Source organism: Phacochoerus africanus, chromosome 1 (assembly GCF_016906955.1).
Source record: "Phacochoerus africanus isolate WHEZ1 chromosome 1, ROS_Pafr_v1, whole genome shotgun sequence".
In the NCBI taxonomy this organism is placed as follows: domain Eukaryota; kingdom Metazoa; phylum Chordata; class Mammalia; order Artiodactyla; family Suidae; genus Phacochoerus; species Phacochoerus africanus.
Window position 1 is genome coordinate 157,698,400 of NC_062544.1, and position 22,519 is coordinate 157,720,918.

The window sequence follows — 22,519 nt, forward strand, 5'->3', positions numbered from 1 at the left end:
CAACATACGCAAATCAATCAACATCATACAACATATTAACAAATGAAAACTCAAAAACCACATGATCATCTCGATAGATGCAGCAAAATCATTTGACAAAGCCCAACATCCACTCATGATCAAAACTCTTACCAAAGTGGGTATAGAGGAACATACCTTAACATAATAAAAGCCATTTACGACAAACCCACAGCAAATATAATACTCAATGGAGAAAAGCTGAAGGCCTTCAGACTAATATCTAGAATAAGACAAGGATGCCCACGCTCACCTCTGTTATTCAACATTGTATTGGAGGTCCTCGCCACAGCAATCAGACAAACAAAAGAAATAAAAGGTTTCCAAATCGGAGGAGAAGAGGTAAAACTGTCACTGTATATAGATGATATGATACCATATAAAGAAAACCCTAAGGACTCAATCCTGAAACCCGAACTGATCAACAATTTCAGCAAAGTAGCAGGATATAAGACTGAGACATCAGTCGCTGCAGAAAAAGCCTTTGACAAAATCCAACACCCATTTCTGATAAAAAAAAACCCTTCAGAAAGTGGGCACAGAGGGAACCTACCTCAACGTGATAAAGGCTTTATATGACAAACCCACAGCTAACATCTTTCTCAATGGTGAAAAGCTGAAAGAATTCCCGCTGAGATCAGGAACAAGACAAGGATGTCCGCTCTCGCCACTACTCTTCAACATATTTTTGGAAGTCCTAGCCATAGAGATCAGAGAAGTAAAAGAGATAAAAGGAATCCAAATTGGAAAGGAAGAAAAGTAAAACTATATCTACTTGCAGATGACATGATACTATACCCCGAGAATCCTAAAGACTCTACCAGAAAACTGTTAGAGCTCATCCACAAATCTGGCAAAGTCGAAGGATATAAAATTAATACACAGAAATCAATGGCATTTCTATATACTAACAATGAAAGAGCAGAAAATGAAATTAGGGAAGCAATCCCGTTTACCATCGCATCCAAAAGAATAAAATACCTAGGAGTAAACCTACCTAAAGAGACAAAAGATCTGTACTCTGAAAACTACAAGCCACTGATGAATGAAATCGAAGATGACACAAATAGTTGGAAAGGCATACCATGCTCTTGGATTGGAAGGGTCAGTATTATCAAAATGTCTATACTACCCATGGCAATCTACAGATTCAGTGCAATCTCTATCAAATTACCAAGGACATTTTTGACAGAACTCAAACAAAATATTTTAAAGTTTGTTTGGAAACACAAAAGACCCAGAATAGCCAAAGGCATCCTGAAAAGGAAAAATGGAGCTGGAGGAATCAGGCTCCCGGACTTCAGACTATACTACAAAGCAACAGTCATCAAAAACCGCACGGTACTGGCACAAAGACAGAAATATAGCTCAGTGGAACAGGACAGAAAGCCCAGAATTCAACCCACACACCTACAGCCAACTCATCTATGACCAAGGAGGCATGAATATGCAATGCAGAAAAGACAAGCCCGTTCAATAAGTGGTGCTGGGAAAACCGGACAGCCACGTGGAAAAGAATGAAATTAGGACACTCCCTAACACCATACACAAAAATAAACTCAAAATGGATTAAAGACCTAAATACAAGGCCCAGACACTATCAAACTCTTAGAGGAAAACATAGGCCAAACACTCTCTGACATAACCGACAGCAACATCTTCTCAGATCCACCTCTTAGAGTAATATGTAAAAACAAAAATATGCAAATGGCACCTAATCAAACTGAAAAGTTTCTGCACAGCAAAGGAAACCCTAAACAAAACGAAAAGACAACCCACAGAATGGGAGAAAATCTTTGCAAATGGATCGACTGACAAGGGATTCAGCTCCAAAATTTAGAAACACCTTCTGCAGCTCAATACCAAAAAACAAACAACCCCATCCAAAAATGGGCAGAAGGTCTAAACAGGCAGTTCTCCAAAGAAGATATACGGATGGCCAAAAAAACACATGAAAAGATATTCAGCATCACTCGTTATTAGAGAAATGCAAATCAAAAACACAATGAGGTACCACCTTACACCGGCCAGAATGGCCATCATCAGAAAGTCTACAAACAGTTAAGTTCTGGAGAGGGTGTCGAGAAAAGGAAACCCTGCTACGCTGTTGGTGGGATTGTAAATTGGTGCAACCACTCTGGAAAGCAGTATGGAGATTCCTCAGAAAACTAAAAATAGAATTACTATTTGATCCAGCAATCCCACTCTGGGGCATCTATGCAGAGAAAACCATGAGTTGAAAAGATACATGTACTCCAATGTTCATTGCAGCACTCTTTTCAATAGCCAAGACATGGAAACAACCTAAATGTCCATCACATGGAAACAACCTAAATGTCCACTGACAGAGGAGTGGATCAAGAAGATTTGGTACATACACACAATGGAACATTACTGAGCCCTGAAAGGAAAGAAATAATGGCCTTTGCAGGAACATTGATGGACCTAGAAATTATCATGCTAAGTGATGTCAGTCAGACAATGAGACACCAACATCAAATGCTTTCCCTGACATGTGGAATCTAAAAAAGAGGACACAATGAATTTCTTTGCAGAATACTGACTCATAGACACTGATAAACTTACGGCTTCCAAATGAGACAGGTTAGGGGGTAGGGGGATACACTGGGGGTTTGGGATGGAAATGCTATAAAATTTGGTTGTGATGATTATTGTACAACTATAAATGTAATACAATTCATTTAGTAATTAAAAAAAAAGAAAAAAGAAAAAAAAGAAAACTTGTCTTCTATCACCTTACTGTAAGTGTAGGGATCAAAAAGATTGATTCTTGAATACTACTATCACCTACTAATGTAAGCAAATCATAGTTTCCCCACCCCTCTTTCAGGGGTGGATCTGACATGCTTCTGGCCAATGAGATGTGATGGAAAGTTCTTCAAAAGGTTTCCTTGCTCGTAAAAATGAGACACAGTAAGTAGTTGTCTTTTATCCCTTTACATTTCCTTGTCTGGATGAGACCCATGAAAGTGTTACACCCATGTTGCTGCCAACCTAAGGATAATGCCAACACCAACAATGGCAGACAGAAGGGACAGAAAGAACTGGGTCATTTATCACACTGTTGGGGAAATGATATTACCTTCTTCATATCCATTCAAACTCTCGACATTATTCTTATTCTATAATATAATAAATTTCATTATTTTTTGATAGCCCTCCCCAAAAAAAGAAGCAAGGGAAGAAGTATCTTAACGTTTACTCCTGTCTAAATGAGGAAGTATTGAAACTAAATAAATAGAAATAAAAAAAAAAAAGGTAAAGAAGTAATCTTTAACCAAAGATTTTAAACCCTTGACAATTCAATGAAAAAGATGGGTGGGTGGAATGCTGGTGCTTTTTGTTCAAGGGAAAGACATTGATAAGCTTGCAAAATTTACAAAGAAACTTAAACTAAGGGACCTAATATTTTATTTTTTGTCTTTTTAGGGTGTCGCCTGTGGCATATGGAGGGTCCCAGGCGAGGGGTCAAATCGGAGCTGTAGCTGCCAGCCTACACCACAGCCACAGAGCAATACCAGATCCAAGTCACATCTGCAACCTACACCACAGGTCACAGCCATGTCAGATCCTCAACCCACAGAACAAGGTCAGGGATTGAACCTGTGTCCTCACGGATGCTAGTCAGATTCGTTTCTGCTGAGCCATGATAGGAACTAAATAAGAGACCTAATATTGTAAAATAGAACTGAACAAGAAAAATTTTTTCATAAACAACAAGGAAGAATGTGATGTAAGGATACAGTGAATAATAACAGGTAATGTAAAAGCATGAACAGGGAGGTACTGATCTATATACTCTGAATGATAACAAACAACACTCTATAAGGAAAGATAAGAATAGTAAAGGCTTTAAATACATCCCTCTTAAAAAGCAGACAAAAGTGTTAATTACTTCACAATATATATGTATATTAAATCATCACATTCTATACCTTTAAAAGGTAAAACATAAACAAGCAAATCTCTTTACTATATTTTCACTACAATAAAAAAAAGTAGACAAAAATAAGCAAAGGTGTAGATAACTTGAATGACACAGTAAATAAATTCAAAGTAATGACTATAAATATATAAATATATACACAATATACACAGATACATATTATTTTTAAACATACTTAGAAAATTCAGAAAATTGACCAAAACACTGAGAACACATTCTCAAATAATACCATAAAACAGAGTGAACAAAACCTATCTGATCAAGGGAGAATGAAAACTACAATTGAATAATCCATGATAAAGATGAAAATCATAAAGGTCATCAAAATTTTTATCACTGAATGTCCATGAAAATATTCTATGTTCAAATGCTTAGAAGCTATTTAAGTAGTACCTAAAAGTATATTTATTATTTTAAATATGATTATTCAAAAATAAGAAAAAAATAAATGAAAATTTTTCATTTTTTAAAGCCGTACCTATGGCACATGGAAGTTCCTAGGCCAGGGACAGAATCCAAGCCACAGCTGTGACACAGGTTGTTTAACCCACTGTGCTGGGCTGGGGATCAAAACTGTACTTCCACAGTGACTCAAGCTGTTACAGTCAGATTCCTAAACCTCTGTGCCACAGAAGGAACTCCATGAAGCTAGTTCGTTAAAAAGAACAGTAGGGAATTCCCGTTGTGGCTCAGTGGGTTAAGAACCCAACTAGTATCCATGAGGGTGCAGGCTGGATCCCTGTCCTGCACTATAGGTCACAGACATGGCTTGGATCCCAAGTTACTCTGGCAGTGTTGTGGGCCAGCAGCTGCAGCTCAGATTTGACCTCTGGCCTGGAAACTTTCACATGCCACAGGTGTGGCCCTAAAAAGACGGGGGAAAAAAAAGAAGAGTAGGATGGACAAACTTTTGGCATGATTGATTAAGACAAAGAGGATACAAATAAAATGAAGGATGACAGAGGAACTAACAGAAGAAATAGTGCAGTTTTATGAATAAAAATATCATGAACTATAAAATACTAAAGTTGAAAACTGTGATGAAATTGGTATCTTTTAAAAAGCTTACAAAAAGCCAAAATTAATACAAGAGGAAATAAAAGTTAATTGAGCTACATAACCACTGAAGAAGTAGAAATGGTAATCAAAGACCTTCTCAAAAAAACCTCAAAAGTGACATGGCTTTAACAGAAGAATTCTCTCAAAATTTCAGGAGGAATTAATCTCTGTTATAGAAAATTTATTTCAGAAGAGAATAAGGGTGAGAAACTATTGAAGATATTTTACAGAATGTGTGTCTGTGTGTGTGTATACATACATATCCGGTTTCAAAGTTGGACAAAGATCAGGAAAAATGTCAAATTTATACACAACAAAAGTGTGAAAATCCTAAATAAGATATTAAATATAACACTACACTTAAGCAAAACACAATGAAAATAAATATATTCAAACAGGATTTATTCTAGAAATGCAAGGCTGTTTTATTTCTGTGAAAAATGTCATGGGTAATTTGATAGGGATTGCATTGAATCTGTAGATTGCTTTGGGTAGTATGGCCATTTTTACAATATTGATTTTCCCAATCCAGGAACATGGAATATCTTTCCATTTCTTTACATCTTCTTTGATTTCTTTGATTAAAGTTTTATAGTTCTCAGCATATAAGTCCTTTACCTCCTTGGTCAGGTGTATTCTGAGGTATTTGATTTTGTGAGGTGCAATTTTAAAAGGTATTGTATTTTTGCATTCCTTTTCTAATATTTCTTTGCTGGTATACAGAAATGCGATTGACTTCTGAATGTTAGTCTTATATCCTGCTACTTTGCTGAATTTATTAATCAGTTCAAGTAGTTTTGGGGTTGAGTCCTTAGGGTTTTCTGTGTATAGTATCATGTCATCTGCATACAGTGACAGTTTTATCTCTTCTCTTCCTATATGAATGCCTTTTATTTCTTTTGTTTGTCTGATTGCTGTGGCCAGGACTTCCAAAACTATGCTGTATAGCACTGGTGAGAGTGGGCATCCCTGTCTTGTTCCAGATTTGAGTGAGAAGGCTTTCAGTTTTTCTCCATTGAGGATTATATTTGCTGTGGGTTTGTCATAAATGGCTTTGATTATGTTTAGGAATGTTCCCTCTATACCCACTTTGGCGAGGGTCTTGATCATGAATGGATGTTGGACTTTGTCAAATGCTTTTTCTGCGTCTATTGAGATGATCATATGATTTTTGACTTTTCTTTTGTTAATGTGGTGTATGATGTTGATTGATTTGCGTATGTTGAACCATCCTTGTGAACCTGGAACGAACCCTACCTGGTCATGGTGTGTGATCTTTCTGATAAGTTGTTGGATTCGGTTGGCTAAGATTTTGTTGAGATTTTTTGCATCTATATTCATCAATGATATTGGCCAATAGTTTTCTTTTTTGGTGTTATCTCTGTCTGATTTTGGAATTAGGGTGATGGTGGCATCATAGAATGTCTTTGGGAGTATTCCTTCTTCTTCAACCTTTTGAAAGAGTTTAAGGAGGATAGGCACCACTTCCTCTTTTTATGTTTGATAGAATTTGCCTGTGAAGCCATCTGGTCCTGGACTTTTATTTGTAGGAAGTGTTTTTATGATATCTTCAATTTCATTTATAGTAATCGGTCTGTTCAGTTGGTCTGTTTCTTCTTGATTCAGTTTTGGCAGGCTGTAAGATTCTAGAAAGTTGTCCATTTCTTCCAGATTGTCAAATTTGTTGGCATATAGTTGTTCATAGTATTCTCTTATGGTTTTTTGTATTTCTGCAGTATCCATTGCAATTTCTCCTTTTTCATTTATAATTTTGTTTATTTGAGTTCTTTCTCTCCTCTTTTTAGTGAGTCTGGCCAGGGGTTTGTCAATTGTGTTTACCTTTTCAAAGAACCAGCTCTTAGTTTTATTAATTTTCTCTATTGTTTTTTGAATCTATTTTATTGATTTCTTCTTTGAAACAATCCAAAAATTTATATGGAACAACAAAAGACCCAGAATCGCCAAAGCAATCCTGAGAAACAAAAACCAAGGAGGAGGCATAACTCTCCCAGACTTCAAGAAATACTACAAAGCCACAGTCATCAAAACAGTGTGGTACTGGTATCAAAACAGACAGACAGACCAATGGAACAGAATAGAGAACCCGGAAATAAACCCTGACACCTATGGTGGATTAATGTTTGACAAGGGAGGCAAGAACATCAAATGGGAACAAGAAAGTCTATTCAGCAAGCATTGCTGGGAAACCTGGACAGCTGCATGCAAAACAATGAAATTAGAACACACCCTCACACCATGCACAAAAATAAACTCAAAATGGCTGAAAGACTTAAATATACGACAGGACACCATCAAACTCCTAGAAGAAAACATAGGCAAAACACTCTCTGACATCAACATCATGAATATTTTCTCAGGTCAGTCTCCCAAAGCAATAGAAATGAGAGCAAAAATAAACCCATGGGACCTCATCAAACTGAAAAGCTTTTGCACAGCAAAGGAAACCCAAAAGAAAACAAAAAGACAACTTACAGAATGGGAGAAAATAGTTTCAAATGATGCAACGGACAAGGGCTTAATCTCTAGAATATATAAACAACTTATACAACCCAACAGCAAAAAAGCCAATCAACCAATGGAAAAATGGGCAAAAGACCTGAATAGACATTTCTCCAAAGAAGATATACAGATGGCCAGCAAACACATGAAAAAATGCTCAACATCGCTGACTATAAGAGAAATGCAAATCAAAACAACCATGAGATACCACCTCACACCAGTCAGAATGGCCATCGTTAATAAATCCACAAATAACAAGTGCTGGAGGGGCTGTGGAGAAAAGGGAACCCTCCTGCACTGCTGGTGGGAATGTAAACTGGTACAGCCACTATGGAGAACAGTTTGGAGATACCTTAGAAATCTACACATAGAACTTCCATATGACCCTGCAATCCCACTCTTGGTCATATATTTGGACAAAACTCCACTTAAAAGAGACATATGCACCCGCATGTTCATTGCAGCACTATTCACAATAGCAAGGACATGGAAACAACCCAAATGTCCATCAACAGATGATTGGATTCGGAAGATGTGGTATATACACACAATGGAATACTACTCAGCCATAAAAAAGAATGACATAATGCCATTTGCAGCAACAAGGATGGAACTAGAGAATCTCATACTGAGTGAAATGAGCCAGAAAAACAAAGACAAATACCATATGATATCACTTATAACTGGAATCTAATATCCAGCACAAATGAACATCTCCTTAGAAAAGAAAATCATGGACTTGGAGAAGAGACTTGTGGCTGCCTAATGGGAGAGGGAGGGGGTGGGTGGGATCGGGAGCTTGGGGTTATCAGATACAACTTGGGGCTATCAGATACAAGGAGATCCTGCTGAGTAGCATTGAGAACTATGTCTAGATACTCATGCTGCAGCAGAACAAAGGGTGGGGGAAAAATGTATACATGTAAGGATAACTTGATCCCCTTGCTGTACAGTGGGAAAATAAAATAAAGTTAAAAAAAAAAAAGAAAAAAAAAGAAATGCAAGGGTGGTTTACCACTAGACAAATTTACCAATTTCATTCAGGCTAATCACTATATGAAGGAAAATCCCAGAAATTTGAGAATACAAAGGAACTTTTATATATCAAAAACCTATCTCAGAAATTCAGAAACAAAGAATTTTAGATGACGTCCTAGAACAAGAACAAAAAAATTCACTATCAGTGATACTTTTATAGTGCTCAAAGTCCTGGCTAACGCGACCAGACAAGAGAATGAAACAAAAAGTTTTAAGGTTAGAAAAGAAGAAGACAGAACTGAAGTTATTTGCAGATCATATAATAATCTATATAGTAAATCCAATACAACCAATCGAAATGCATAAAAGTTCTAACAGGTGCACATATAAGACCAACATAAAAACTAAGGTTTCTTTGCCTCACCAATAATCAAGTAAAAAATATTAACACTAAATACTAACCATATAACAACAAAGTCATAAAGTATTTCAGAATTAACGTAATAATGTACAATAATTCTATGAGCAATTTAAACCTTATATAAAAGACCTAATGAGATCTGGGTAAAGATGTGTATCATTTTCATGTATAAATGATATATAATTGTACCAAATTCTATTCTCTCCTAAATTTAACATAAAATTAAATGTAGTTCCAATATTTAGAATCTCAGCTAGAGTTTCTAAGGAATTAGACAAAAGTACTTTAAAAATTCATAAAGAAAAAAATAAATCCACAAGTAGTTAAGTGGATTTTTAAAAGAAAGGCAGAGAAGGAGGAATCATAAACCAGTAAGAGGCCATATTTGTAACATACAACATATACAGTATTATAAGCCACAATAATAAAGAACATGGCACTAGAGCAGAAAAAGGTAAAAAGAGATCAAAACAACACAGGCATACATGATGTTTGGTATATGACAGATATAGCATCACAAACTGGGGAGAGGAATATCTGTAATGACTTTGCTAGGAATTTGCTTTGTGTGAATTTTCTCACATAGATTCTTCCTTAGCTTTCAGTCAAAGCTTTATAGGTGAAACTAACTATTCCTATTTTAAAAGCTCTATTATATCAATGATACAATTGAAATGCTTTATTTCCTTTCTCTGACTTCTATACCATTCCAAAGAAGTCTATTTGTAAAATCTATCACTTGAACTCTTTTCTCTCCGTCTCTTTAAACAGAAAAGTATGCGGCGTCACTGATACTTCCCCTTGGACTGCATAAAATAACTTTTACGTAAAGGAAATAGATAATATTAAAAAAAAAAATTTGTTTCAAACCTAACCTTAAAATGTAAAAAAATTAAAATGTTAAAAAAAACCCTCTTAATGTGATAAATATATATATATATATTTATATTTATATATATATGATATATTTATATCATATATATATATATATATAGGGGTTATAGATGTGAAGTGTATCAAAATTCTGGGAAAATATTAAAATGTTAACAGCTTAATTAAAATACTAATAAATATTATACTTACTGAAGTATCAGAGTAACCAATCGAATAGCTTCCACAGCAACGTCATATTCCTTATCAAGTGTCATTGATACAATGCGATCCTAAAAAAAGTTATAAATCAAACCAACCATAAACAGAAACTAAGTCAAGACAGATCTTAAGTAATGTCTTTGGAGGAGTACATGGAAGACCAATGACAGATCAAATACAAAGTTTTAGTCTTGAAACCACATAATCATAGTCCTATACACACAAAGAAGGCATTATAAATGTTTATAACATGGAATCTTTTTCCTCAACTGGCATTCTCTAACACAGAGACAAACCTTACGTTGCATAGTTAATATGATTATAAAAAGCTGTTCATGAAGAAAATCTTATTTTAAGCAGGTGGGCCCTCCATGAAAGGCAATAAATAAGATCTCATGTTGGTATCTATTGTAAAACAGATATCTATTTAATACAGGTTCATTTAAAGAACACGCAGTAAAGAATATGAACTAAACACCTGTTATGGTAATCTATTTTTTATACCATTTATAATGAGTATTTTAAAAGTGAAAATAAAGATAAGCTAAGCATTTCTTACCTTGAATCGGTTAGTGAATAGCTCCAATTTGGGAAATAATTCTCTATTGGTATACAGACTTTGTAGAGCTTTCAAACACTTCAGCCTGACTTCTCCTTGCTTCAGAAATACAAGTAAAAACCCAACAGAAGCAGTCAATTCCACATAACAAATGTTGAAAAAGAATTTCATGTCTATATGAAGACTAAAGTAATTTTCAGCTTACCCATTCAATTTATTTCATATTGTAATTCAACATAAAGTGAAAAAAGTAATTGTATCGCACTTATATTTAATTAAAAATGCACTAAAAGTAGTTATTTTTATTAGCTGTAAAAAAAAAAAAAAAGCACTAAAAACTCCTTGGCTACTTGAGAGTAAGTCACACCTTTTTTCAAATGTGTATCAACTCTGATTCAACATGAATTATTTTCCACACTGTACTGTGGTGCTTTGAGAGAATTTTCAACCTATGATTTTAATTTAAGAAAGGCATGATAATTTGTCCTTCCTGTGAAAAATCCAATTTCATATTAAAAGGGTCATCATGGCGAATATAGTAATAACTCTGATACTCAGTTTTCTCATTTATAAAATAGTGATACTATGGAGTGCTTGTCATGGCAAAGTGGAAACGAATCTGACTAGGAACCATGAGGTTGTGGGTTCGATCCCTGGCCTTGCCCAGTGGGTTAAGGATCCAGCATTGCTCTGAGTTATGGTGCAGGTCACAGACGTGGCTTGGATCTGGCATTGCTGTGGCTGTGATGTAGGCTGGCAGCCACAGCTCAGATTTGACCCCTAGCCTGGGAACCTCCATATGCCAAGGGTGCAGCCCAAAAAGACAAAAATAAATAAATAAATAAATAAATAAAAATAGTGATACCAGAAGTTCTCACTGTGGCTCTGGTAATGAACCTGACTAGTATCCATGAGAATGCAGGTTTGATCCCTGGCCTCCCTTAGTGGGTTAAGAATTCAGTCTTGCCGTGAGCTGTGTGGTATAGGTCATAGACTCGGTTTGGATCAGATCCTACATTGCTGTGGCAGTGATGTAGGTCAGCAGCTATAGCTCCAATTCAACCCCTAGCCGGGGAACTTCCATATGCTGCACATGCAGCCCTAAAAAAAGTAAAATAGTGATATTGACTTCATAAGGTTGTTGTAAGGCTTGAATGCCGGGGCATGCCAGTAAAAGTTTTAATAATCAGCTCTAGTGGCGCCCTCAACTGTTACATTTCAAGATTTCTGTGATGTTAATACTTCCTTTGTGGTCAATCTCAAGCTATCCAATGATACTGAACTAATATAAGCAAATGGATGTCCATAATCACTCTCTTGAAAGCTGATTCAAGGTATCACTTGCACACCACTGAATGAGAGAATGCTTGCTGGTAAAGTCTCTAGCACATAACAGGTCTGTGGTAGATGGTGTTGAAGCCCTGCTCGGATGCCCAAATCCTAATATACAAGGAAGGATAGCTAATTTTTCTGCTTCCTCCTGTATTGATAGCTAACAGTGTTTTAACTGTATCTTTCCCTGGAGAACTGACCATGGCTGAGACCACCACAGCACAAGGATGCCTATGTTCCACCCTGCCTCTCCCATCTATATGCTTTCCCTTCTCCAGGATGAGTCTGGAAGTCAGTGGGGGAATGAGTCAAAAAGCCCAACTACCTTGTCTCAGGGCAGGACAATCTTGCAGGTGCAATTTATCCTTCAAAGCTCCTTCTGAGATCATGCTCAGACAGGAACCTCAGCCACATTTCTGTTACTGTGTTTCTTGCCTTATTCTATATTCCTCACTTTCTTAAATGCTTCTCCTGAGAGTACAAATCTCAAAGTATCACTACCACAAAAATCTGTGACTAAGGCTCGGCTTCTAGGGAGAGTAACCTAAACAGTGGTACCAAGAGTGGTCCTAAGGAGCAGACTTTGATGATGGGATTCTAAGACTGGATCACTTGAAGGATGGACAACTATGAGAAAGGATCCAGTTATTGGTGGTGAGTAAAGTTAATGATAGTCTCTGATATAGGATAGCAACAATTTGCTAATTCACCTATTAGGTAAAAGGGGATGAGCACCTAATTTGTACAAGAGCCAAGCACTTGAAGGGATCAGAACGATAAGGACTATGGGTGGCTATCACTGAGATGCTAAAGTGAGAAAATGAGGAGGTCCCTGGTGGCTTAGCAGTTAAAAGTTGTCACTGATGTGGCTTGGGTTCGATCCCTGGCCCAGGAACTTTTGCGTGCCATGGGCATGGCAGAGAGAGAGAGGAGACAGAGAGACAGAGAGATATGAACAATCATTAAGGAATTATTAGTTTTGGGTGTGGCAAATTTTAAAGGCAGCAGAATTTATCTCAGCCAAATCTATGCCATAATCAGTGCCATAAAGGAAATAAGAGCAAGTCCAAAAAAATAACTGGGTGGATGTAGCTGAGAACCTTGAACTCCAAGTTTCGAATTCATGGGCCTACAAGTAAGTCTCACGGTCCCTTGTTAGAGGACAGCATGACTCCACCCACCCCTCCCTTTGACTATATGGAAACCTCAAGTGAAGCAAGTGACAATGCTAGTAGCCCCTTTCAAGCTCTTATCAATCTTCCTTGGGGCCACAAGCTAAGTCCAAATTTCAGGAGTTCCTGTCATGGCTCAGTGGGAACAAACCCAACCAGTATCCATGAGGTTGCGGATTTGATCCCTGGCCTCACTCAGTGGGATAAGGACCCAGCGTTGCTGTGGGCTGTGTATAGGTCACAGACACAGCTCAGACCCTGAGTTGCTGTGGCTATGGTGTAGGCCAGCAGCTACAGCTCTGATTTGACCCCTAGCCTAGGAGCTTCCATATGCTACAGGTGCGGCCCCAGAAAGCCAAAAAGCCAAAAAAAAAAAAAAAAAATCAATGTGGCCCAAATGGGAAAGTACTGGGTCTGTTGGAGGAACAGAGGGATTATACAAGTGCTGCATGAGTGAGCCAATTTGAGCCACCAAAAACCAAGAGAGTGGTTGCTGAGGGTACTGGACTAGGGAATGGGACTATCAAATGGGATATGGGGAACTCTCCCTTGCTTCAGGATTTAGGGCCCCTGGAAATGGCCTAACACATTGCTATATGGCTCTTGGAAGAAGCAATGGTGCATATTAATGAAACATATTTAAGAATCCTTGTGGAATACTGTCAAGAAAGGCATTTAAAGACTGTGAAGTAAGCATGCTAGAAAGGTCTCCCGTATAAAGTCAGAAAACCCACTAGTTGAGTATGTTTCTCAGGAGGGCCCAGAGAATATACACTGTTTTAGCAAGGCAATAAGGAAAAGTCTGGTGATGGGGAGGAACAGGCCTCACTAAGAAACTCCATAATGGCTGTGTTCTGTAGGCTAGAGTTGGCAATAGGAGACACTCAAAAGAGAATTTGGTTTCCAGTAGCAGTGGAGATTATGAGATTACAGAATAGCAAAAACAAGGTACCATCACCTAACTCTTAGATGCAAGAGGGGCATAATTCTGATGTGTAGCAATGTTACAAAGCAACCCATGAGGATCTATGGAGATGTCTCACAAGACATGGTCTTCCTCAAGGCAAGACAGGTGGAAAGCCAACAAAAGTATTATGTAACATATATCTAAAAAATCACAAGATCGACAATAGATAAAGGAGATTAAAGACACTGGACCAGAAGTAAAATCATAACCCCAGATCTAAGATAGCATGTAAGTTTCCTTACTTCTAACTTCAGATTTGAAAATAAGGTCAAAAAAGATGAAATTATTTTATCCACATAGCAAATTACAGGTGTAACAAAGATATGAATCGAATTTTATCTTCACCTTGTCCAGTGATTCCTCCCAATCAACTACCTCTCCTCCCAAACCTTGGTTCTTCACCTATAACATGGCCTGCTTACATTACAGGAACTTAATTAAATAACTCAACAATAACACCTAACAAAAACTTAGATGAAAACTCCACTTGTACTTTTGGTAATTTCTCTATTTTGGGGCTCTGCTATACTCTGAAGCTACTTCTATTAGAGTATCTAAATGTTTTGTTGTTTTCCCATTACATAAAATCTTATTCAGGTCTGAATATTACTTAACACACTGGATAACCCAAAGTTGCTGCTGATTTATATTTTTTGAATAAATATATAAAAATATAAAAGCAAAAAAGAAAACCCAGAAAAGAGAAAAAAAATTTGTTTGAGGGAGAGGGCTGGGCATGCTTGTCAGAGATTCTAACCTATCAACATTTTTGCAAAATTATTTCTGAAAAAAATGTTAATAGCTACAAAAAGTATTGTGTGGCATAATGGCATGTTTTACATAATGAGGTGTATTTTTCTTTTTTTAGGGCTGCACCCTTGTCATACAGAGATTCCCAGGCTAGGGGTCGAAGTGAAGCTGGACCCATCAGCCTACACCAGAGCCACAGCAACGCTAGATTCGAGCCTTGCCTTCTACCTATACCACAGCTCACGGCAACGCCAGATCTTTAACCCAACTGAGCGAGGCCAGGGACTGAACTTGCAACCTTGTGGATCCTAGTCGGGTTCGTTACTGCTAAGCCACGATGGAAACTCCCTGAGCTGTATTTTTAAGGGGCAGTAATTCATGTTTCTAGCAAAGAATGCTGCCTATTAAAAAGATGTGTGCACTATGAACAACTCAATGGGAATAATGTAAAGAGTTAAAATGGGAGTTTCCGTTTTGGTGCAGTGGAAAAGAATCTGACTAGGAACCATGAGGTTTAGGGTTTGATCCCTGGCCTCGCTCAGTGGGTTAAGGATCCAGTATTGCTGTGGCTGTGGCAGAGGCCGGTGGCTGTAGCTCTGATTAGACCCCTAACCTGGGAACCTCCATATGCCATGGGTGCAGACCTAAAAAGACAAAAAAAAAAAAAAAGAGTTAAAATGAACCAAATTCAGGTGGCCTGTCAAGGAGTAGATACATTCCTATGTGGTGGCGTGAAGGGAGTACAGAGAAGACAGTCTTTTGTTATTTTTTTGACAGTTTTATTGAGACATAATTTATATACAAAGAACTTGTCTGATGCATATGGACGTACATACATTGTACTGTTTAAGGTAATAAACATATCGCCCTCAAAAGTTTTCTTTTATCCCTTTCTCTTTTTCTTTTCATTTGGTAAGAATAGAAGGAGTAGTCCTGAGAAGGAATTGTTACACATTTAGGAAAAGAAGTCTTGTTCATGTAGTCTTTATAGCCCCTTCTCAGCTGTCTAACAAGGGGCCTTAGGCCTGGATACTTCCTTACCAAGAGATACAGAGTTGCCAACAAAAACCAACATAGCATGATAGAATGAAAGAGCTAGTCAGCTGGTTCTGGGGATGGGGTGGTGGTGATGGATGGACTGAGGTGCTGGCCCTTCTTTGGCCATATGGGGGTATATGGAAAATCTTGTCAACAGGGAAAAGTTGGTGAAACGGTTAAGAGTGAAAATATGAAATAGGTCCTAAAAAATGTAGGGAAACTACACTCTGGCTCTTGGCCACCTTTGTGCTCCCATTTTGCCCCCAAACTCTCAAGGTATTTTAGGGATCGCAAATAATGTCTGCGGTAAGTAAAAGGATCCCATGCAGGAAACTTCACCTGATCCAAGTGATTTATACATCTCAAATAAAACCTGTTTTCACTCAATGCAAAACCACCTATGGCATTGCTGAAAACAAAACTGTTTGAAATGAAGTCCTTTAAAAGTGAAATAAGGAAACTGAAGGATAGGTAAGAACAGCAGCTGGGGGAGTCTCAAGTAATCTGGTTTTGCATTTGTTGATGAAGGGGCACTGCAGACTTAATTGCCTAGGGCTGAAAAACACTTAGGAATGGGGCCAGGGTCTCTGGGTCCCCACTGGAGACCAGAAGCCCTAAGTCCCTGTCTGGATAGAAGGGAAAAGGAAATCAAGGAGTCAAACTTTTAGGTACTGGTGCCCAAATGACAATAACCCCAGGTCCCTATAGCGGTAGAATTAAAATACTAACTTTGGGGAGTTCTGTTGTGGCTCAGTGGAAATGAATCTGACTAGTATCCATGAGGAAGCAGGTTCAATTCCTGACCTTGCTCAGTGGGTCGGGGATCGTGCGTTGCTGTGAGCTGTGGTGTAGGTCACAGATGTGTCTTGGATCCTGCATTGCTACGGCTGTGTTGTAGGTCAGCAGCTGTAGCTCCAATTTCAACCCCTAGCCTGGGAACTTCCATTTGTCACAGGTGCACCCCTAAAAAGAAAAAAGAAAAAAAATACTAACTTTGGGATGAATATAGCTACTCATGGAAGACAAGTCCACATGTATTTGTGGATGAGGACTTTTGCATCATTTCAGGTGCTGATGATCCTGGTTCCTACCACTGAGTACATAACAAGCATTAACATTTTGGCTGTGTGCAGTATTAAACATCATCACTGCCTCAGAGGGTATATACCACAACAAGGACAAATTCCAGCACTACAGGCCAGGTGCATTCCTGGCCAATTCCAGAGCCATGTAAACCACGGGGCATTGTTCAACAAAAATACTGACTCTACGGTGGAAAAAGGGACATCACTCTGTTAATTCTAGACAAACAAGCAGATGCTGTTATCAGGGTGCTGATAACCATCCTGTCACAATTTAACAGTCTATCATGGTCAGTCAGGAAGGCCTCTGGGGTTTGGAGGTGGATAGATTACCACAGGGCTTTTGTCCTAGCAGTTCCCAATATTATCACCACCATTGAGACAGTGGCAACCCATATGAGAAAGGAGCACACTCTTGACTAATACGGCCAATGCCTTTTTTTTTTGGGGGGGGGGGCCCACACTTGTGGCATATGGAGGTTCCTGGGCTAGGGGTCAAAATTGGAGCTACAGCTGCTGGCCTATACCGCAGCAACAACAGATCCGAGCTGCATCTGTGACCTACACCACAGGTCACATTCTTAACCCACTGAGTGGGGCCAGGGATTGAACCCACATTCTCATGGATACTAGCTGGGTTCGTTATCACTGAGCCACAAAAGGAACTCCCTGGCTAATGCCTTTTATTTGATCCTTTTACAGGATAAAGACCACAACAATTTTTTTTTTTTTTTGGCAACATCTGCAGTATATGGAAGTTCCCAGGCCAGGACTAGAACCTGAGGCACCGCAGAGACAACACTGAATCTTTAACACGCTGTGTGCCACAGCAGGAACTCATCAACTAATTTTTGTTCACATTGAACAGTCTACAACATACTTCTACTGTACTCCTCCAGGGATACCTAAATTCTTCTGCAAATGCTACCAGAGGGAAGGGCTTGATTTTCAACAAGCCCAAGTACCAACAGAAATTTTAGTTATCCTTTAAATTAATGACATGGCTACAGTGCTGTATTTAGTAATTGACAGAATGATTAGCACCAATTTGGTTAAAATCCAGATAAAGTCCAGTTTAGCATACCAGGGTCCACATCGAGAAGAATGAAAGAAATATCTCAGTGATGGCACAGAAAAAAAACTGTAAGCCCTTAGTAGCACTAATAAAATGGAGGCCCAAAAGGTAGTGGAGCTCTTTGTGTAATGGAAACAGCAGGTATTCTACCTGAGTGCTCTCTGGTCCCCTTTAATCTAGCTGACCTGTAAACCAACCAATTTTTTTTTCTTTTTAGGGCCGTACCCACAGCATATGGAGGTTCCCAGGTTAGGGGCTGAATTGGAGCTGTAGCTGCCAGCCTACGCCACAGTCAGAGCAACACCAGATCTGAGCCACGTCTGTGACCTACACCACAGCTCATGGCAATGCCGGACCTTAACCCACTGAGTGAGGCCAGGGATTGAACCCACAACATGGTTCCCAGTCAGATTAATTTCCGCTGAGCAACGATGGGAACTCCTAAAACAACTAACAACCAATTTTAAATGAAGCCCTTTTACAGCAGCAGACCCTGGAAGCTGTTTCAGCAAGGAGTGGTCCAGGCACAGCCTTTGGGACCTCTGAAATTGCTAGCCATCCTAATGGGAAGGTGGGTTTCTGCAACTCTCACATACGATGATTGCAGTCTGAGGCAGAAGGACACTGCCACTGAAGTGCACTGACCTCTTGTATTCTGGATACGCAAACTTCTAGAATCTGCTACCCTTCACATCCCTTTTGAATGACATCTCCTTCCTTAATATTGGGCAGTGAGGGAGATAAAGCATCTTATGGCCAGAGTGCCACATTTAGTGACAATTCATCTTGAACTACTCATTTTCACTTGGGTAATTCATATTAATAAAGTTGGAAAGGCTCAATAGAGCTCAATCATAAAATGGAAATGATACATCCAAGATTGTGTCTGGCTAGAACCCTAAGGGAAAAGTAGGCTCTATAAGCAAATAGCCAGCTTACCATAAAGTCCCAAAGGGTCAGAGTGGATGCTTTGGCCCATCCTGAGGCTACCATTCAAATATAAACCTGCTGACATGGTTTACTAACAGCTCTGTGAAACTAAAGGTAGATAAGGTCTGCTGGGCTGCAGCAACCAACTGGCCAAGCTCTACATTATGGTGACTGACTTCAGTGCGGGCCATCCCTACCACCATTCCTTGATATATTTTTCACTAACTCATGAACTGTTGCCAATGACCTAGCCATCTGGTCAGGCAAATGGCAACTAAAAGACTGGACTACTAATGGGTCTCCCCATATGGGGAAAAGAACTGTGGCAGCAGCTTGCTCCCTGGGGAGAAAAAAACATATGTCACTTATGTTGATACTCATGGCAAAGGATCATTACTTTTACCTTAAAATTTTTATTGAATTATAATTGATTTATAATATTACTTTTAGGTGTACAACATACTGATTCAATATTTTTATGGATTTATCCTCCACTGAAAGCTACATAGTAGCTGTACCTCTTAATCACCCTGTGTCCTGGCCCTCCTTACTTCTCTCTCTCCACAGATAATCACTAGTTTGTTCTCTATCTCTGTATCTGTAAGTCTATTTGTTACATTCATTCATTTCAATTTTTAGATATAATTTGTAGGTATTAACATGCAGTGTTTATTTTTCTCTAACTTATTTCACTAAACATAATACCATCTAGGTTCACCCATGTTTTCGCAAAGAGCAAAATTTCATTCTTTTATTTATTTATTTTTTTGGCTGGGCTCACAGCATGCAAAAGTTCCTAGGACAGGTATTGAGCCCAAGCCACAATGACCAAGCTAAATTCTTAACTGTTAGGCCAGCAGGGAACTCCAAAATTCCATTCTTTTTTATAGCTGTGTAATATTCCATTGTATAGATATACCATTTCTTCCTTATCAATTCATCTGTTAATGAACATTTAGGTTGCTTCCATGTCTTGGCTAATGCAAATAGTGTTGCTATGAACACTAGAGTGCATGTATCTTTTCAGATTTGTGTTTTCATTTTCTCTGGACATAAACCTAGGAGTAAAATTGCTACATCATATACTATTTCTATTTTTAGTTGAGAAACCTTCATATTGTATTCTATAATGGCTGCACCAATTTTCATTCCCACCAAAAGTATATGAGGGTTCCCATTTCTCCACATCCTTGCCAACACTGTTACTTGTGGTATTTTTGATGACAGCAATTCTGACAGTAGTAAGGTGATATTATGCTGTGGTTTCGATTTGCATTTTATGGTGATGAGCAATGATGAGCATATTTTTGCCATCTGCATGCCTTCTTTGGAAAAATGTCTATTCAGGTCTTCTGCCCATTAAAAAGTTTTTTATTAAAATAGTTGATTTACAATAGTGTTTTCTTCTGTACAAAGTGATTCAGTTATACACACACACACACATTCTTAAGACATATTCTTTTCCATTACGGTTTGTCACAGGATACTGAACATAGTTCTTTTTATAGTAGGACCTTGTTGTTTGGCCATTCCATATGTAATAGTTTTCCTCTGCTAATCTCAAACTGCCCACTTCTGAATTAGGTTTTTCGTTTTTTTGATACTGAGTTGTATGAAATGTTTACATATTTGGGGTACTAATCCCTTAGCTGTCATATCATTTGCAAATTTTCTCCCATTCTGTATATTGTCTTTTTTTTTTTTTTTTTTGCTTTTTAGGGCTGTACCTGTGGCATATGGAAGTTCCTGGCTAGGAGAACAAATAGCCACAGCTGCAGGCCTATGCCGCAGCCACAGCAACTCGGGATCCGAGCCACACCTGCAACCTACACCACAGCTCACAGCAACACCAGATCCTCAACCCACCAAGCAAGTCCAGGGATTGAACCTGCATCCCCACGGACACAAGTAGGGCTTGTTACCGCTGAGCCACAATAGGTACTTCCTGTATGTTATCTTTTCATTTTGCTGATGGTCTCCTTTGCTGTGCAAGAGCTTTTAAGTTTAACTGGGTTCCATTTGTTTATTTTTGTTTTGTTTCCTTTGTCTTAGGAGATAGATCTGAAAAAAAAACTTGCTAGGATTTATGTCAGAGACACAAATTCTATGTTCTGCCTATGTTTTCTTCCAGGAGTTTTATGGTTTCTGGTCTTAGTTTTAGGTATTTAATCCATTTTGAGTTTATATGTGTATACAGTGTGAGAAAATGTTTGAATTTCACTCATTTACATGTGGCTGTCCAGTTTTCCCAACACCACTTATTGAAGAGACTGTCTCTTCCCCATTGTATAATCTTGCCTCTTTTGTATAGAATAATTGACTATATGTGCATGGGTTTACTTCTGGGCTCTTTATTCTGTTCCAATGATCTGTTTTTGTGCTAGTATCATACTGTTTTGATTATTGTAGCTTTGTACTGTAGTCTGAAGTCAGGAAGCATAACAACTCCATCTCTGTTCTTTTTTTTCTCAGGATTGCTTTGGCTATTCAGGGTCTTTCATGGTTCCATATACATTTTAGGATTATTTGTTCGAGTTATGCATTGTCATGGGTATTTTGATAGGGACTGTAATCTGTATAATGCTTATTAATTCTTCCAATCCAAGAACAAGGGATATCTTTCCATTTCTTTGTATCATCTCCAAATACCTTCATCAATTTTTTTTGTTTTTTGTTTTTTTGGTTGCACCTGTGGCATTTGGAAGTTTACCAGGGATTGAACTTGCACCACAGCAGCAACCTGATCTGCAGCAGTGACAATGTTGGGTCCTTAACCCACTGAGTCACAGAGGAACTCTCACCAAATTTTTATAGTTTTCAGAGTATAGATCTTTCATCTCCTTGCTTAAATTTATTTCTAGGTATTTTATTCTTTTTGATGCGATTTTAAATGGAATTGTTTTCTTGCTTTCTCTTTCTGATAACTCATTATACAGAAAAGCAAACTCCTATATATATTAATCTTGTGTCCTGAAACTTCACTGAATTAATTTCTTAGTTTTAATAGTGTTTTGGTGGGTACTTCAGGGTTTTCCACATATAATATCACGTTATTTGCAAACAGTAAAGAATATTTACTTCTTCCTTTCCAATTCAGATGCAATTTCTTTTTCTTGCCTGATTCCTGTGGCTAGGACTTCTAATACTGTGTGAAATAGAAGTGGCAAGAGTGGGCATTTTTGTATTGTTCCATACTCAATAGTGAAAAGCTTTCAGCTTTTCACTATTGAGTATGATGTCAGCTGCAGGTTTGTCATAAATAGCCTTTATTATGTTACACATGCTTACCTGAGGTCAACTTTGATGAGAATCTTTATCATGAATGAATGCTGAATTTTGTAAAAATTTTTTCTATGTCTATTGAAATGATGATGTGATTACATCCTTCAATTTGTTAATGTGGTGTACACACTGATTGATTTGTGGATCATGAACCATCTTCGCATCTCTGTAATAAAACCCAGTTGTTCATGGTATATGATCCTGCTTATAAATTGCTGAATTCAGTTTCCTAATATTTTGTTGAGAATTTCTGCATCTACATTCATCAGAGATACTG

At 38.1% G+C, this 22,519-nt stretch overlaps 1 protein-coding gene across 1 annotated transcript in view; it reads right to left on the reverse strand.

The window, feature by feature from the left end:
* Window positions 1–22,519, reverse strand: part of STAG1 (stromal antigen 1) — a 415,995-nt gene that overhangs the window by 103,475 nt on the left and 290,001 nt on the right. The window contains exons 11-12 of the mRNA XM_047782999.1: window positions 10,615–10,713; window positions 10,047–10,126 (exon numbers count right to left, since the gene is read on the reverse strand). Coding sequence (XP_047638955.1) covers window positions 10,047–10,126; window positions 10,615–10,713 — 179 coding nt within the window. The remainder of the gene's footprint in view (window positions 1–10,046; window positions 10,127–10,614; window positions 10,714–22,519) is intronic.